General features: G+C 36.8%; 1 protein-coding gene across 1 annotated transcript in view; it reads left to right on the forward strand.

Annotated features, from left to right (window-relative positions):
* The first annotated feature begins 4,647 nt into the window (after nt 1–4,647).
* LOC144979509 (uncharacterized) overlaps nt 4,648–19,821 on the forward strand; it is a 32,580-nt gene continuing 17,406 nt past the window's right edge. The window contains exons 1-9 of the mRNA XM_078926204.1: nt 4,648–5,067; nt 6,484–6,643; nt 7,808–7,965; nt 10,004–10,227; nt 11,390–11,587; nt 13,028–13,148; nt 14,391–14,647; nt 16,074–16,298; nt 18,712–18,855. Of these exons, the coding sequence (XP_078782330.1) occupies nt 4,857–5,067; nt 6,484–6,643; nt 7,808–7,965; nt 10,004–10,227; nt 11,390–11,587; nt 13,028–13,148; nt 14,391–14,647; nt 16,074–16,298; nt 18,712–18,855 (1,698 nt within the window). The 5' untranslated portion in view covers nt 4,648–4,856. The remainder of the gene's footprint in view (nt 5,068–6,483; nt 6,644–7,807; nt 7,966–10,003; nt 10,228–11,389; nt 11,588–13,027; nt 13,149–14,390; nt 14,648–16,073; nt 16,299–18,711; nt 18,856–19,821) is intronic.

Below are 19,821 nucleotides of genomic sequence, written 5' to 3' on the forward strand. Positions count from 1 at the left end.
TTTTTTTTTGTTATGTTTGTTTTTGTTTGTTTTTGTTTTTTTGTTTTGTTTTGTTTGTTTTGTTTTGGGGGTGGTTGATTTTTGTTTTGTTTTGTTTGCTGTTTTTGTTTTTTGTTGGTTTTTTGTTTTGTTTTTTGGTTTGTTTGTTTTTGTTTTGTTATGTTTTTTTTGTTTGTTTGTTTGGGGGGGGGGGGGAATTTGAACTAATTTTACCCTTTATGCTTATTTGCGGCACTGCACTACATCTGATTTCTGGGTTATTTGATCTGTTCTCTGAATAAACCATAAAGGAAAATTCCATAAGATGACACCTACAGTAAAGGAAATATATGAAATGTACCAGTTCTTTGTCTATCAATCTTTTATTTCGTTTTAAATGGTAGATTTATATTTTTATCTTTCTCATCTCGTTTTTCTTTTCTCAGGTCGATCAAACTTTTATTTTATTTTTGTCATCAATCGATTCTTCTTTTTATTTCATCTTTTACAAATATTATTATCAAGATTATTATCATTTTATAGAGCAGTAAAGTTAGGTGCCCCAAACGTAAACAATAACAAGTTGCTAGTGATTTCCGTTAGGGACCGGAAAAATTTACGCACAATATAGGTCTCCCAATTTTGTAGTTTGAGTTGTAGGCAATACACTTTCAGTATTGAAAATATGTTTACATAAAATCTAACAGTTGCAGAAATAATAATATAAGGCTAAATTATTATGAAAATCAGGCTCCGAATAATTCTCGTTTTGTTCACACCAGCGCAATAATTTGCTCTGGTCTAAAAATAGATAGACTGTAACTTTTGATAAATTTTAGAAAATTTTACCTTTTGTTCCATAAAATATCCATATCTAGACATTATTTGATGCATGATCGAGTATTTATGAATATGTGTTTCTTTTGCCACCTAACAGCCAAATTTTAAAGGTTATTTTTTTCTATTATTTACATTGGAACGTGAGCTGTCAAGACAGGAACATGTGGTTTGCCACGTGCTTCTCGACCTTTGTTTACGTTTGGGGCACCTAACTTTACTGCTCTATATGACGATAAGAAAATATAGGACATTGTTTTTTTCTCCTCCTCTTCCTCCTCCTACTCCTCCTCCTCCACACCCTTCTTCTTCTTCTTCTTCTTCTTCTTCTTCTTCTTCTTCTTCTTCTTCTTCTTCTTCTTCTTCTTCTTCTTCTTCTTCTTCTTCTCCTCCTCCTCCTCCTCCTCCTCCTCCTCCTCCTCCTTCTCCTTAACCTGCTCTTCTCTACTCCTCTTTCCAAGCAACGGCGTTTTCAATGACACTTCGCGCTGACATCCGCCTAAACCAACCAATCAGCAACAGCCCTTGAGGTCACATGACATGCGGCCATGACGGACAAGCGCGTGCAATGTGTCAATTAAAATCAAGGATTGAATTGTTTCCCGTCTGAGAGCTTCAAATTGACAAGCGTTTGGAGTCTATGTTGAAATAATCTTTTCTTCGTGATGGTGAGCTCCCTTTGTTTCTTTGCTTGTTTGTTTGTTTTTTTCCTACCCGAATTACTTTTCTTTACTTCCTTTTTAAATTAAAAATAACTTGAGATTTTATATAGCGCAATAGATAGAATGAAGTTGACGTCACTAGTAGTATGTGATATGGGTTACTCTGGACCACCCTTTTTTTTTTTAAATTTCTAACTTCCCCTAGACCAGTAGCCCCCTCGAGGAAAAAAAAAAAGAGAAAAATGGGGATATAACAGAAATGGGTGGTCCAGAGGAGCCCATATCACATACTACTGTCACTGGGGTCTTTATTATTGTTTTTTGCAATCCACGTTTATGTGTAATTCTCACTGAACTGTATTAACCAGACTTTAAACGTTCAAGGTTACTCAGAGTTTTGTGTGATGGTCCGTTATAGATAGTATGCGCTTGACTAAGAAACTCATAACATTACCATCCGGAAGTATAACGGACGAACACACAAAACTGTGTGTATCCATGAACGTTTATAGTCGGGTTAATACAGTTCAGTGAGCACTACTCATAAACGCGGATGGCAAAGAACAATAACAAAGACCTAAGTGACGTCATCTTCGTTCTATCTATACTTCCGGATGGAAATGTTGTGAACTTCTTAGCTATTACGTGTAATGGTAGCACGTCTGACCGGTAATCAGAAGGTCTGAGGTTCGATCCCCAGTCGAAGACTGATTTTTTGGGATGTTTTTTTTTTCCTTGTATTTTTCTTTCTTGCTTTATCTGGTCGGTACCTTTCATACACACAGCATTTGGGGGTTGTTTTTATTTGTGGGGTTATTTTTTTTTTTTTTTGTTTTTTTTTTTGTTTTGTTTTGTTGATTTGTTTTTGTTTTGTTATTTTTGTTTGTATATTTTGTTGGGGATTTTTTTTTGGGGGGGGGGTGATTTTTTTTTTGTTTTTTTGTTTTTTGTTTGTTGTTGTTTTTTGGTTTGTTTGTTGTTTGTTGTTTTTGTTTTTTGGCTGTTGTTGTTTATCATCATCATCAGCATCATCATCATCATCATCATCATTATCATCATCATCATCATCATCATCATCATTATCATCATCATCATCATCATTATCATCATCATCATCTTTAATTTAATTTGTCTTATCTATCCATTTATTTATCTACTTATTCATTTAATCAACTTATCTATTTTAATTTATTGTTTATTTCAATGTCATAAAAGCCTGAGTTAGTAGAACATTTGAGTTACAAACACTTGGACATGTTTGAAAACCTCCTATCTGGCAGAGTCAGAATGGCCTTACTTTAGAATGAGATAGAATTGATGGTTCGCTGTGACCTCTTGTTGTTATGTCTGTCAAGAAACCTCGACTTCAGATACATTGCTTGTTTTTCTTTCATTTTATTTACATTTTTATTTTTATGCTTTTCCTTTTTTTTTTTCTTTTTTTTTCTTTTTTTTTATTTTTTTTTTTTGGTTGCTTTATTTTGTTTTTCTATTTGGTCTCCCTGTTTATTTATTAAATACGTTTAGTTTTGTTTATGCTTGTTGCAAGGGTGGTGTCAGTTTGTCTTGTTTTGTTTTGGGGTAAGGGGTTAAGGGTTTGTTTTTGTTTTTGTTTTTGTTTTTTTTTTTTGTTTTTTTTTTTGTTAGTTTGTTTTTTTACCATTCTTTTTCTCTTTTATCCCCTATTATTTGAAGAAGACATAATATATATTCGAATATGATTTTGTCATGGCAAGTAAAGCTCCGATTGTTTTGAGAAACATTTGACTCACGATTGGCAAGAGATTTTTATGACTAAGTCCGTTTGCCAAGCCTGACAGTCTAAACAACCCATGGCTGTGAGGAGGAGGGGGGTGAGCTTGTAAATAGCGCAATACTCATTAAAGTGCTCAAAGCGCTTTACTAAGGGTCCATGACCAACAGCAACACGTAACGTGTAGAACGATTTTTTCCGACAGAGACAACGCTGTTAACGGCCAGGTACTCACTCGTTCTACACCTGATGCTAAGTTCGGTGCGAAAATGTGAGTATAGAGCCTTCTCCAAGGACTTAACTATGCGCCGATCGTGACTCGAACTCAGGACCTTCCGATCCGAAAGCGAGTGTCGTACCACTAGACCACATAGCCACACAAAGGGCAATTTGAAAAAATACGGATTGATCAAGTCTATTTCGGTGAAATGCGGGTTTTCTTGGGGGTTTGAGCGAAGCCATCGTTAACTTAAAGCCTGACAGTGAAACCCAAAAAGACTGGCATTTTGACGTCATTATTTGGTTTCTGCACCGCCTAGTGAGTTGTCGTTAGTAGTGCTCATGGAAACAAGTGGTCCCATTGATTGAACTATTGAATACAACTCACGATTTGTATTCTTTTATGGCAAAAGACTGGCATTTTGACGTCATTTTTTGGTCAGTGTCAGGTTATGAGTTAACGATGGCTACGGTCTGAACTACTTGGCCAGTAACTTTGGGATTGGAAAAGGGAGAGAGGGTGGTGTAAGGGAAATAACTGTTTAAAATACTATTCACATCGATGTTATTACCTGAGTTATTTCCCGTCTTTTCTTCACCAAGCTCAATAATAATATCATGCTTAATGTTCGTGTCTTAAAAAACAAATTAACGATACACGCTCGCGTGCGCATTCACACACACACACACACACACACACACACACATACACACACACAAACACACACTTGGTGATAGAGCCGTGGAGGTGGTGATGGCGGTGATGATAGTGTTTGTGGTTGTGGTAATGGAGGTGTTGGTAGTGGTTGTGGTGAAGGTGATGATGATGATGATGATGATGATAATGGTGGTGGTGGTGGTGGTGGTGGTGATAAACATTTAATTTATAGCGCATTTCTATTATATTAAAAGGATTCATTATTTATAATTCATGTTCAGCTTTTCCGAAAAATTGTAATATCGCCTAACAGGCGTCATGTCCCGTCCTACATGTTAAATGTTGCTGTTGACCAGGGGTCCTTGTAAAGCGCTTTGAGCACATTTAGTGGATATTGCGCTATATAAAGTTCAATTTTAATCTTAATTTTAAATTTATTTCTATTCTTCGAAATGTCTTACGTGATTTTTATCTTCCTATCATTCTGTGCGGGTTGAGGAAGAGGCTTTGTTGTGTATACAAAACAAATCATTTGAGACACTTCGTTTCTGAAATCGAAAGTTGAACTTCGAAGTTTTGACGTCTGCTTAGCCTAGTGCTTCCGAGAAACAAGTTTGCTTCCCCAAAGAACACAAATTTATAATTATCTTTTCAGCGTATTATTTTGTTTACATTCCATGGTGACGATGATTCACATCATGCTGTTTGATAGAACTGAGTGAAATTGAAACCGAAACCAAACAGCATTATGACCAAAAGGAAGAGAAACAAGAAGAGGAAACATCAGTATCAGTTCAATTCTACAGAGATGCTTACGTTGAAAAGACCAAAGTTTTCGAATCTAACAGAAACAGATATGACGGAGCTTGAGACGCTTTTCAGCAAAAAGCTTTCCTACACCAAGCTACCAACTCTTGCTTCCTCGAGATGGAAGGAACAATTCGTTTCCAATTTGGGAGGTAAAAAAGGGGAGGCCTTCCAAAAGCTCCTCACTCGTGTTGACATTTCTTTCAATTTGTTTCACCGTGGATCTTTTGTCATGCGTTTATTTATGCAATTTGTCATAGTAGCCTTTTAAAAACTCTAGAACAAACCTTGATAGATTAGTGAGATTTTAAACTTTCCTTACGACCATTGTTTGGTTTTCCGCCGCCATTTTGTTTTGTGAAGTATTAAAAGCAGTCTTTTACTTTTAGTTTTAGTCTTAGGTTGTTGTTTTTTTCTATTAGGGTTAGCTCGAGGTCCGAGGATTTTTTTCTTTTAGGGTTAGTATTAAGTCTTAGTAAAGGTGCTAGGGTGTTTGTTTTTCCTAAAGTAGGGTCAGTAGGGGCTATCTAGACAGGTTTTATTTTTTCTTAGGGTTAGTTGAGGGAATATTTGTACGAGGAGCATTCGGAAGGCCTCCCACTACAAGACTAGATGGCCATCTTGTACTGTGTTTAGTTTACTTTTACTCTTACATGTCTACAGTGCCACGTTTAGGCAAATCAGCTTTCTTAGTTTTGCTTTGGTGTTTTGTAAGACGACTTTTAAAAAACTTTTTAATACTATAAGTTACAGTATAATTGTAGACTAGAAACAGAGTTTAACACAGGAAATGTCTAGCTTGGCCTAGGGGCTGGGGATGTCTCACAAATTACGATATACCTGAAATATAACGTCATCATGATATCTGCGAGTCACTTCAGAATAGGGAGGCCAGGGAGTCTTTTAGTAGAGTTGAGAAAATTCTATCACTGTCATAACTCGGCCACAATAAATTAGTATAATTTATTTAGTAAATTAAGCAAACTTAAGTAGTAAAACGTTTTGTATATATTTTATTTTGTATTTCTTACAGTGATTTGACGTGAGAGCTCAATGATGCTTATTTTACTTTGTAGAGAACTTAATTTTGGCGTTCATGTAACTGGAATCAATGCAAGCCATGCCAGAACCAGATCTATGGTGCTGATAAGAGTTGCAAACTTATTTAACTTCGTTCAATTAATTTATGCAATCGTTTTGGCCAACTTTTGACAACTGATGAAAGCATTGCTGAGAAAAAGAACTAATCCAGATTTAAAGGTTAACTCACTCAACCCTAACACCGACTATATCCGTAGTTTACCCGGATTACTTGTACCCCAAACCTATTTATTACATTTTTCTGTTATAAATTATAGACGTAGTTTTAGCGCTAATGGTTTTAGTTTTGACATGTTAATGGTAGTTGAATAAAAATAAAAATATCTATGTACATGCTCATTTTTAATATATTTTTATTCCTCTTTTGAAAAGTAGCAAAAATCTCTAGGGTTGAGTGAGTTAAAAAAGAAAGAATTGATTTATCACAATGAATAAATTGAAATTGTCAAATGTCCGAATCTGTCCAGGTCTCGAGACGACAAGCATCTTGTGGCAAGACGAAAACTTGATGAGATTGAAGACGGACATAAACACGTTGAAAGACCAGCTGAGTGTGATGGATATAGACAAATGGCACACTCATACCACGGAATGCAATCTAGCTGTGAAAATCATTCCATATGTCAGGTAAGAATTATTATAATAATTATAGATCATTTGTATAGCGCGCAAATTCCATGAATTCATGCCTAAGGTGCTCTTCAAGGTAAGATGATAAAATATTACATAAATATGCTTATTATCCACAATTTTACCCCAAATTTCATTTAACAACAGATTTAATATTAATTATTCCATCCCTCCCATTGGAAAACCCTGTCATTTCTTAGTAAATATGCAATTGTTGATAAAAATTTTATTCAAAAATTGCAGAATATTTTCACATATTTTATTAGTGTGAAATTAGGTGTAAAAGACAGCTGATTAGCAATTATATCTTTTGGCACATGAATACAAAAAAAAAGTTTATATTTTTTGGGTCAAATTGTCATTCAGGCAGATGGAGAAAGATACAAATTATGGTGAATAGAAGTACTAATACCATACTATTGGTCACAAAATAGCTTATAATATTACTTGGAGAGGTGAAATAACCGTATTCTTTCATTTCTTTGTTTTTATTAAACTCGTTTTATTTTTTTCATGCAATAACATAGACTCACAAGCTCTTACTATTATTGGGCACGATAAAAGTAACTTGTTTAATAAATACAAAGAAATGAAAGATTATAAATTATTCATCATTTTGTTGATCCCAACATAACAGCAATTTGAGATAGTGGGTTACAACGCTTTGTGATACTCCCCCTCCACATGATCGACCTCCATTGTTGGAACAATGTCTACTGTGCAGCTCTGTGGTCCTGTGGTATGACACTCGCTTTCAGATCGGAAGATCCTGGTTTCAATTCTCGCTCGGCGCATTGTGGAGTCCTTGGAAAAGGCTACTTACTCGCATTCTCTCACTGTATTCATCTGTAAAATGAGTGCCTGGTCGTTAACAGTGTTGACTGTGTCCGAACAAAATTGTAATATTGCCCAGCAGGCGTCGTGTCCCGTCGTAAATGTTAAATGTTGCTGTTTTGAGCATGTTTAGTGGATATTGCACAATATAAAAAGTTCTTTTTTTTTTTTTACTTTTAGTAATGAAACGGGAACAAATATGTTTGGGAGGGGGTTGTTTTAGGGGGTTTTAACAAATTTTTGGGGGTTTTTTGTTGTACATTTGTTCATTTGTTTTTTGGAGTTTTTTTCATTTATTAAACTTTTTCACTCTTTTTTCTCCTCCAGATCTTTGGGTGTTGAGTTGTGCACGCAAGCCTGGGTGAAGTTTTATGAAATTGTCAACACTTTCAACATCGTGCCTGAGCAGTCTTTCATCTCCGTCCATCTTTGTGAGGCACCTGGTGCTTTCATTGCTGCTTTGAACCATCACCTGCAGCGTACAGGTCAAAAGTTTTTCTGTTTTAAGTGAATGAACAATTATTTTCAAACGTATACAGTACGGGTGCAGTCAAGATTTTTTTTTCTGGACCCCCTGACCACCCAGCAGTGATTGGGTAGCTGGGTCTGTTTGATCTGGCATAAGTACTTTGAAAGTAAGAAAGGACGGTCTAACGTCCTATCCAAAGGATAGCAAGCAATTGCTATTGTCTGTTTCATGCTATATAAACCAGTATAAACTCCGGCTCCATAGGCTGAATGGCTCTGAAAGGACACTTATTTTTTATATAAATGGAATAAATGTGAGCGGTCTCCTATTGATAAGGTTTCATGATCTTACTCTAGATTGGCCCACCTGTCAATTAAGCTATTGGAAGTGATGACTTTTGAACGGATATCTGAAGGTTCGACTCTGTCTGATGTCTGAAGGGAGTTTTCTTCCAGTTGGACAGATGACTCTGTCTTGAGCCTTGTGAAAATATTTTTGTCTGATCCATTCAGCTTTAGACTATTTTTCGCCTTACCTAACGTAGGTGGCCCATTGTGGGCAGGGAGGCACTTACTGTGTCTTCTATCCTCCTATCCCAGTTTTCCAACATGCTTTCTGTCCTTGTCTTGGGGTGAGATTACTTGGTTTTGTCCTGACCCTGGCTGGGAGGGAAACCGTCAATAAGAATTTTGGGAGGTGATATTTTTTTTTCTTGTAAATCATCTCTTTGTTATGGATTGTATTCTTTTTGTTTTACATAAATAATTTGTAAACATTTAAGTGTATTCCTTTTAGTTGGGACATGTGCTTGTGTCTGGATGAGACTTTTATGTGATCTCAAACTAAGTACTTTGATAGTGTGCTCTTGGAATCTACATGTTTCCAATTTGAACCAATTCCCCTTTGTCTTCCATTTTCTTGGGTGCTTTAATTGTAATTCTAGAACTTTTTACTATCTCATTTTCTTCATTTTTACTGGTGCTGATATGAAAATAATGTATTGCAAGCGTGGTAAAACAAACAAACAATAACGGAGGTGGTCGTAGAGGAGACATGAGAGATGAATTTGCAGAGAGGGCCTTCCATCCATCTCATTCGTGTTGGACTTTCCATCCTTGTCCATTCCTTTACATTATCCATCCAGCAATTCAGACAATTGTTTAATGCTGTCAAAAACTGGTAAAAAAAATAATTTTTTGAATTGGTCATTTTAATGGAGCAGTGTCTTGACATATTCAAAGGTCAAGCAACTTTAAGCATTGTCTGTAACAGGATGGGTGACATTGATCCCAAACGTTGGCTGATCCCTTCAGCTCAGATAATGTTTAATTGCTATCAAAAACCTATGAAACGCAAACTGGTAATCAAGTGGAACAGGGTCTTGTCTTTTTCAAAAGTCAAGCAACTTTAAGCTGTTTTGTTTTTGTTGGGGTTTTTTATGGTCATTCCTTTTTTATTTTTTTTAAACAGCGATTATTGTTTCCTGGACTAACTTTCCTTACTAGTCTCGACTCTTGAGAGAATTTAGTGAGAACTAATCACCCAACTTGATGTCTGAAACCAATGACAGAGAGCCGAGTGAAATAGACTTTATTCTATCCTATGTAGTCCTTGAGCTTGAGCTTTTATATAGCGCAATATCCACTAAATGTGCTCAAAGCGTTTTACAGAGGGTCTCTGACCAACAGCAACACGTAACACTTAGAACGAGACATGGTGCCTGATAGGCGATATTACAATTTTTTTCCGACAGAGACAACGCTATTTACGACCAGGTACTCATTTTACACCTGAGTACAGTGAGAGAATATGAGTAAAGAGCCTTTTCCAAGGACTCAACTATGCGCCGAGCGAGGCTCAAACCCAGGACCTTCCGATCCGAAAGCGAGTGTCATACCACAAGATCACATAGCCGTACAATCCTAAACATCTCAAAATGAGTTTTGGGCGACAACTCAGAAAAAATTATGTTTATTTTTATCATCTAGTTACAGATTTTTGGATGACAACTCTTCAGTTATTGCAAAGATTGTTTTTATTTATCATCCATCCAGGCTTCTGTCATGATTGGGAGTGGTGTGCGACAACATTAAATCCCTACCATGAGTCTAATTCATTGTCGGAAATGATTGCCGATGACAGGCTCATTCGGTTCACACACCACAAATGGTATTTCGGACAGGATGGATCTGGTGATATCAGGGCAAAGGGCCATATAGAAGGTCTTATAGATAAGGTTAAAGAGATGGAAAGAAAAAGGGAAGCAAAGGTTCTTCTGGTAAGTTTGTTTTGTTTTTCAAATGCTTTTGTCACCGATTTCGTCCTTTAGATTTGTCCAACACAGTGAAGACTACAATGAGTGCAACTCATACGTCAATATCATTTCTAAGGGCTTACTGATTTCTGCAAGGAAATCAAACCCACAAATCATAGAAATCATAGAAAATAAAAATGAGCATTTATTTAGAAGTGCTCAAAGCGCTTTAGAAGGTGTCCCTAACCAACAGCAACACGTGTAGCATATAGAACGAGGCATGACACCTGTTAGGCGATATTACAATTTTTTTCCGACAGAGATAACGCTGTTAACAGCCAGGTACTCATTTTACACCTGAGTACGATGAGAGAATGTGAGTGAAAAGCCTTTTCCAATGACTCAACTTTGCACTGAGTGAGGCTCGAACCCAGGACCTTCAAGATCCAAAAGCGAGTGTCATTCCACAAGACCACATAACCGCACAACCCTGAGATACCTGTCCCATCATATGAGTGGTGCATTTGTCACTGTCATTCAAGTCACTAATCAAAGGAGAAAATCAGGTAAAAAACATATTCATTAATACTGCAGGTTTCGATACAAGGCAGCGTGGCTCAGTGGTAGGGTCTTTGCTTCATACCCGAAAGGTACAGAGTTCAATTACATGCCATGCTGTGTGGCCTTAAGCAAGTTACTTCACCCTCTAGCTCACACTGCAGCTCTGCATTGCGGCTGATACCTGGGTTATTCCAGTCTTCCCTTGGAATACACCCTAAAAACAAATTTCCCCTTAGGGATGAATAAAGGGGATTTTAAATATATATATATATTTTTTTTTTGGGGGGGGTTATTTTTACTCTATTTGTGCGGCTATGTGGTCTAGTGGTATGACACTTGCTTTCAGATCAGAAGGTCCTGAGTTCGAGCCTCGCGCTCGGCGCATAGTTGAGTCCTTGGAAAATACTCTTTACACACATTCTCTCACCGTACTCAGGTGTAAAATGAGTACCTGGCCGTTAACAGCGCTGTCTTTGTCCGAAAAATTGTAATATCGCCTAACAGGCGTCATGTCCCGTCTTGCATGTTAAATGTTGCTGTTGGCCAGGGACCCCTTGTAAAGCGCTTTGAGCACATTTTGTGGATATTGCGCTATATAAAGCTCAATTTATTTTTTTTATTTCAGGTGACGGCAGACGGCAGCAAGGATTGCCAGGAGAACCCATCAGAGCAAGAGTCACTGTTATCTCAGCTGCATTACTGTGAGATGTTGGCAGGTTGCCTCATGTTGGCCGACGGTGGATGTCTGGTCATCAAGATATTCACCATGTTCGAGGCGGCCACAGTTGGCCTGATGTATCTGCTGAATATTTTATTTGAAAAGGTAAAGGTGGTCACTCACTCACTTCAATCAGTGTAAAAGTAGTCCTTCAGAGCCACCAGCCCCCCCCCCCCCCCCCTATATTGAAAGATATTAAACAAATGTGACCCTTCGCCACAAAACGGTATTAAGTCGGGTTGGTTAAGATATTAAAAATTGAATTCATAGCCAGAAATATCAGACTTGTGTTGAGTTTGTATGTTTTATTGAGGAGAATGGATACCATATTGAAGGGTGCTAATGCCAACAATTTATATTTTTTACAAGTTTAACATTTAATTCGGCTTTTAGGCATATGGTTCATTCCAACATAATACTGTTTTGAGACTATGGGTTACAAATATGGTTAAATGTACATCGTTTGGTCAAGTTCAACCTTCCCCACACTTTAGAGAAAGAAAGTACATTGGACAGGTTATTTCGATGTCAAGAAATATTTCTTTTTTCTTTGTAGTCCTTCAGAGTCATTGAAAAAAAATCTCGGCTGCACGTTGGATCGATCTCGGTACCTTTGTGTGTGAAGCGAGTACTCTACCAACTGAGCTATCTGGATCCCCACTTCAGTCAGTGTGGAGCCCTTTAAATCATGATAGAAAGCACACCTTTTAATGTTTAAATGTATAACTATGCTTTCTCTCCAAATGTCTGTTTAAATATAGTAGTATTTTTATTATTATTGTTGTTATTATTATTATTATTATTATTATTATTATTATTATTATTATTATTATTACTATTTCAAATTTTTCTTAGATAATTTTTTTTTTAAATTCACAAAACCGATAGTAAGGGTTTCCATTCTGTTTACATCTCACATAGTTGCCATTGCTAAAGGTAGAGTCAATTTTCAGGTTGAGTCATGAAAATAAATTGTCATTTTATTGCTTTGATTGCATCTGTTTCTGACAATGTGACCACTCTTATGAAGTCACACTATTGAAGGTTAACAGTTTTGAGGTAGGAAAATAGTTATAACTTGAGAGTTATATACAAACAATGAATACACACAGGAAAGCTTTTGTCTCCGCTGAAAGGATGGTCAGTAATTAAACAATATAGAATGTTTTTTTCTACATGTTAAGTGGTTTTGTTTTTGTTTGAGATTTCTTGTAAAATGCGTTGAGCACATCTATGGTTATTGCACTCTATGAATGCTCGTTTGTTTTTGTTTTTTTTTGTTTTTGTTTTTTTGAAAGGTGGGATTGTTTTATTTGTTTTCATCATCATCATCATTGCTTTTTTCACCCTGGGTCAGGGTACAGGCCACAGACAAACAGATTCCATCCTTCTCTAACCTGAGCTAACTTTTTTTATCTCATTCCATGTCTTACCACTTCTCTGTATATCAGCTTCTTTAATTTGATTTGTTTTTATGGGGTTTTTAAATTATTTTTTTTAAAGAATTAATTCTCTCTGTTATTAAATGTTGAACTTGAATGGAAGGTGAACACCATGAAACCGTCAACCAGCAAAAGTGGAAACTCTGAGATGTACGTAGTGTGTACAGGTTACCTTGCCAGTCTGGAAAGGGATGTGCTGTGGAAGATGTTGACATTGGTCAGAGGTAAGTCTACCTAGAAGTAATTGGATAGTTGGGTCTGTTAGAATTGTGACAGACTGGATGGCGGGGACCTTTGACCTCCTGTGGTGGGCACTTGAAAGTGTCTAAATCTATTGTGTTCACATGTGATTCAGAAAGAGCGTTCCAGTCTTTGATAGTGCCGGGGATGCATATGAATATTTGAAGATGTTTGAGTTTGTAGATTGGTGTTTTAGTGTTTTAGAGTGGTTTTTTCTTTGAATGCATGAATTTAGTAGTCTGTCTAGTTGTCCTGGTAAGATGGCCGTCATTTTGTGTGTATTTTTTAACATAAGAGTTAGTCGATGTTCTTTCTGACTGTCTTCTAAGATGTGTGATCATTTCTGTTACTCTGCTATAGGGGCTGTCGTCATTGCAGACAAATCTTGCAGAGAGCACTGGGCAGCTTCAATTGCTTTTATATCAGATTGTAGGTTTAAAGAGATGTAGTGGGTGGGGTTCCTGGCCTCCCATAGTGGGCAGGGAGGCACTTACTGTGTCTTCTATCCCCTTATAGCTTTTTACCAATTTGCTTTCTGTCTTTGTCTTGGAATGAGATTTCTTGATTTTTACCTGGCCCTGGCTGGAGTCCTTGGCTGGGAGGGAAAGAGTCAAATACATAGTTACTGTTTTGGGAGATGACAAGTTTTCCCTGTAAATTGTCTCTCTGTTCTGTATTATTATATTTGTTATTTTTAATGTTTTAGTAAGCATTTGAGTGTATTCCTCTTTGTTGGATCTTGTGCTTGTGCATTGGTGGTATGCTCTTGGAATCTACATCTGATCAATATTTGTTCCCAGTTTCCCCTTTGTCTTTTTTTTTCTTGGGTGTTTTAATTGTAATTCTAGAATTTGACTATCCAATTTCCTTCCTTTTTACTGGAACTGATAAAACCTAAATGTGTCGCAAGCACCGTAAACCCTTCAAAACAAAAGCAAACAAACAATAAGCAAGATCTGATTCCTTCATTTATTTATTGTTCCATTACAAAACTTTTTTATAGATAGTATGTGCTTAGCTAAGAAACTCAAAACATTACCATCCGGAAGTATAACGGACCAACACACAAAACTATGTGTAACCTTGAACGTTTATAGTCTAATTAATATTAATACAGTTTTGTGAGAATTACTCATAAACATGCATGGCAAAAAGCAATAACAAAGACCCGAGTGACATCATCTTTGTTCTATCTCTATGGGTTTTTTTGTCCTCTTTTCTCCCAGATAAATCTTTCACGTGTTTCGTGGGAAAGGATGACGTCATGGAGGAGTTTCTCCAGGAGCATCGCCATATCTGTCACACGTATGCTGGATGGCAGTCCAGTACGATAAAGCGTAACTTGCATCTGTATGACCTGCCGTCGACCCAAGTTCATCACCAGCTGGATGGGCTGCAGGAGTCTGCCATTCAATTCTACACAGATCTGACAAATGTGGAGTCAGCTCCCAAGATTAGACGCCTCGCACCGTTTAATAAAGAGGTAAACAAAGAGAAAAGATGTGTGCGGATATGTGGTCTAGTGGTATAACACATGCCTTCGAATCGGAAGGTCCTGGGTTTGAGTCCTGAGCAGCGCATAGTTAAGTCCTTGGAAAAGGCTCTTTACTCTCATTCTCTCACAGTACTCAGGTGTAAAATGATTACCTAGCTAAAGTTTATATTTATCATGGGTGGCACAGCTTAATGTTGACTTCATTTGGGCTTGTAGTCCTATAGGTTCATGGTTTGAGCCCCGCTGCTGGCAGCTCCACACTTTCTCTGAGAGCCTGTAACACGTAATCGCAATTTCTTTTCAACTGGGACAATGCTGTTAAAGACCAGGAACTCATTTTACACCTGCTTGCCAATCTCTCTCTCTCTCCCAGCCTGGTTGGGGATCCTGACCTCCCATAGTGGGCAGGGGGGTACATACTGTCTCTTCTATCCCCTTATATCTGTTTTCCAATATGCTTTCTGTCTATGTCTTGGAATGAGATTACTTGGTTTTGTCCTGGCCGGAGTCCGAGCTGGGAGGGAAACAGTCAAATGCATAGTTATTGTTTTGGGAGATGATATTTTTTTCCTTGTAAATCATCTCTCTGTTATGTATTATTATATTTGTTATTTTTAATGTATAATGTAAGCATTTGAGTGTATTCCTCTTTGTTGGATTTTGTGCTTGTCAGGATGAGACTTATAGGTGATCTCAAACTAAGTACTTTGATATTGTGCTCTTGGAATCTCCATCTGATCCCTATTTGTTCCCAGTTCCCCTTTATCTTACTTTTTCTTGGGTGCTTTATTTGTAATTCTAGAACTTTTTACTATCCCATTTTCTTCCTTTTTACTGGTGCTGATATAAGCACGTCTTTTCTTCCCTATTGCTACTGGATGGACCAAGGGGTCAGAAAAAATTATCAGTTGCTAACTGGACCAATACTGGTCTCGTTGTAAAATGAGTGCGCTACCAACTGAGCTATCAGACCTTTGATAAAGCAAAATGGTCAGGGTTACCTTTAGAAGGCTGTGTGGTCTTGCGGTATGACACATCCTCGGACCGGAAAGTCCAGGGTTCAAGTAACACTGGGTGATGCCTAGTTAAGTTCTTAGAAAGGGCTCTTTACTCAAATTTTCACACAATACTCAGGTGTAAAATGAGTACCAGGCCATTAACAGTTTTGTCTCTGAAAAAAATTGTAATTTTGCACAATAGGCGCCATGTCTCGTCTTACATGTTAAGTGTTGCTGTTGGCTTGGAACCCCTTGTAAAGCACATTGAGCATGTTAAGTGGATATTGAACTGTGTAAATGCTGTAGTTTTTTAATGTTTTTTTTTTTTTGGGGGGGGGGGGGGGGTTTTATGATCAATTGACATAAGAATTGCCAAATATGATTTTGCTTTTTTAACTAAAAAATATTTTTTTTAGAAACTCAAGTCAGCCTTCTTCAATGTGCTTAAGTATGGAAGAAACCCGTCGACCCCCGTCAACCAAGCAAGTAGCAAATACAGTTCTCCTTATGCAGGCTGTTCTCAGCACAAGAATCTTAAAGGAACCTTTCATCTGCGACAAAATATCAATGCGTTGTCTTTTGAAGAGAGAATCGGCCTAATGGATTTTCGACAAATGTCCCAGCCAGGCTCTGCAATCGGTGTATGAATTTTTTTGAAAATTATTTCTTTACTTATGAAATAGAGCAGAAACTCTATCTAATAATATTAATAAATTGTGCTTATGTCGCGCATATTCCCATTGGAGGGCTCTGTGCACTTTACAATAAAATCTTAAGAATAAAAAAAAAGAAACATGAAAACATGACATACAAATATTAGTGACAGGTCTATAGACATATGAACGTATATATATATATATATCGATATATATTGAATCGTGTTGGATACAAATATGGTACGAATAGTGCTCGTAACACACAGTCCTGACGATTTACCAAACTCATATAACACACAGTCCTGACGATGGCTGAAAAGGCCTAAAAACATCGATGTAGACTGACTCCAACATTGTGGTAAATATTAAAATAAAATGTGTCACAGGTAACAGGGGATATAAATAGATATATCAAAATTGTATAATAAGTCGAATTATTAGAAGTGACTGTTTAAAACCAATAAACATATTATAGAGTTCTTGATTTCTAATGATTAAATATTAGAATATCTGCTATTTCTAAGAGAATTTAACCGTTAGAATTTTTTAAAAGGATGATAATTGTTGTATGCAGATATGAACAAGTGTGTATGAAAGGCGCCAGACAAAGCAAGAAAGAAAAATACAGGAAAAAAAAAAAAACTATCACAAAAAATCAGTCTTCCTTGACTGGGGATCGAACCTCAGACCTCCTGATTATCAGTCAGACGTGCTATCATTACACCACAGAGGCTCCCAATCATTAAAATCCATCCATAAACAAAATAATCTGATTTTATTCTGAGACTTATCACTCAACAGTCCTAACAATCTTGTCACAATCACAAGGCCATTTATCACCTCATTCCTGGAGTGTCACTTGGAGTTTAGCTAAGTACCTACTGAGACGGTCGATGTAGACTATTGAAATGAGCTCGCAGAACTTCAGAATTTTTTTCAAGTCTGCATTTACATCACTGGCAATGGTTGAGACAATTTTAACTCCTATATTTTTTTACACGGGTAAATGTATTACGCTGTGAAACCCTCACTTGCGTGACACAGCACAAACATTGAACACAAGAGGACGAGGACGAAGACATTTGAGTAGCTCCATTTATATTCATGCAATTCATTGCTGCAGTTTTAATGCAATTAATTTATTCCTATGTATGCTACCTGGAACCAAACTTTTATTTCATACAGTACAAGTCTCCTGAAAGGCATCTTTTATATACTTACACTCTTACAATATCCGTCTCTGCCATAAATCAAATTACTCATTTAAACTTGAGATAAAAGGGGTAATGCAAGGTAATGCCTTACTCATGGGCTATACACCAGAATCGGAGTTATGTGACCATTGCCCAGGAACCTCCGTGGTGTCATGGAAGCTTATCTGACCAGTAATCAGAAGGTCTGAGGATCGATCCCAGTCAAGGCACTGGGTGATGTTCCCGACCTCCCATAGTAGGCAGGGAGGTACTTGCTGTGTCTTCTATCCCCCTATATCTGTTTTCCAATTTCTTTCTGTCTTTGTCTTGGAATGAGATTACTTAGTTTTTCTGACCCTGGTTGGAGTCCCTGCCTTGGGGGGAAACATTTGAATTTATATTTATAGTTTTGGGAGATGATATTTTTTCTTTGTAAATCATCTCTCTGTTATGTACTGTTTTTTTTTTTGTTTTTTTTAACACATGATTTGCAAACATTTGAGTGTATTCCTCTTAGTGGGATCCTTGCTGGTGTCTGGATGAGACTTTAAGATGATTTCAAACTAAGTACATTAACGTTATGCTCTTGGAATCTACATCTGTTCCCTATGTGAACCAATTCCCCTTTGTCTTACTTTCTCTGGGGTGCTTTGATTGTAAATCTAGAATATTTTGACTATTCCATTTTCTTATTTCTACAGCCACTGATATGACCTAAATGTGTCGCAAGTGCTGTAAAACCCATAAAAACAAACAAACCAGTCGAGGCATACTGGGTTTTTTTTTTTGGATGGTTTATTTTTCTTGTATTTTTCTTTTTTGTTTTATCTGGCACCGTTTCAACACACTTGTTCAGATCTTTATCCTACTCCCTTATGTCTTACTTACTTACTTACTTATCCGAACCAGCGACCACCTGAGCTCTAGCCCTTCGGTCTTGTGCCATGACGTAGAAGTTAGACGTCTTTTGTTGTTGTTCCAGGTGATTATAAAGTGTGTTACTGATGCTTGGATTTGGTGGGAGGAATGTGCATCTCAGGTCTTCAAGAGGTTGACATTCAAGCAAGTGGTGTGTTACTGTTTCATTGGGGTCCCTTATGTCTTAATTTGATTCAATCTTGCTTGTATTTTAACAAATATTTGTTTCTACCACCACCCCCCTCCCACACACACACACACACACACCTCTTCTTTGACCTCTTCAGAGTCAATTTCCAATCGGCGACTGGGAAGTGGAGTGGTGGGCCAGCATGTTGGAAACGGCCTCATTCCCACGAAGGCTGTGGAACTCTAGACTGTGTGAGGCTCCCCTCTTGGATGACTACAACTTCCTGTTGGAACATTCCCAAGTAAGATGGATTGTTTTTACCTCTTTTGATAATAATCTAATAATAATAATAATAATATATACTTTATTCATTTAAAGAAATGGAATTTCGTTTACAGACGTGGCATGCATAAAAATGTATAAACACAAAGTTGATAATCTATGGCGACAATGTATACATATATATATCGATGGCCCGTTGATCAAACCTCTGAAGTAGCCTCTTTGCGATACTATACTTCAGAGGTTTGATCAACAGGCCATCAATATGCAAATGTACAAACATGTAAAAATATACAACCAAGAACCAATAGTGTATCCAATTTGTGAAAGTATTGTTGCCAAATTATGATGATTTTCCAGCTATATGTTGTTTGTGTTTTGTTTTTTTAAGATAAATTGTCAATATGAATAAGATGAATTAAGTTTTGAAATTCATGTGTAGCAATCTTATGTTCCTTTTATGGCATACTAACCATGGCGGCCACAAATACTCGCAGTATATTACTCATTTGCCTTGCGGACGCAAAATCTACAATTTTTTGCACATTTTCAAGATTTTGCAAAGAAAAAAAAATAATAATTATAATTTTTTTTTAAAACATTAATAAAAAATAAAAAAAGACGGAATTTTTTTTTCTTTTATCTTTTAATTTGATAGCTCGTGTAGAACGTGAAAGAAAATTATCAAGAGTAGTTTATTTTATTTTTCTCATTTTCGTCCTTTTTACTGGCGCTGATATGACCTTACATTTGTTGCAAGCACCGTGAAACCCTTAAAAACAAACAAATACCTTTCTCTTTCGTGAACTAATTATGGGTTTTTAGGAAAATTAATCGCAAATTTTGCTTTTTTAGTTTGCAAAATTTGGGGTGTTTTTTTTTTTTTGTGCAAAAAACTGCCATGTCAGACTAACGAAAGAGTGATAATGAAGAGGCTTTGGATGGGAACAATGCATTAGTATATGTATATATCTGCCAACCTAAA

The sequence above is a fragment of the Berghia stephanieae genome, chromosome 9 (assembly GCF_034508935.2).
Source record: "Berghia stephanieae isolate SIO BIC M18660-M18661 chromosome 9, UCSD_Bste_1.3, whole genome shotgun sequence".
In the NCBI taxonomy this organism is placed as follows: domain Eukaryota; kingdom Metazoa; phylum Mollusca; class Gastropoda; order Nudibranchia; family Aeolidiidae; genus Berghia; species Berghia stephanieae.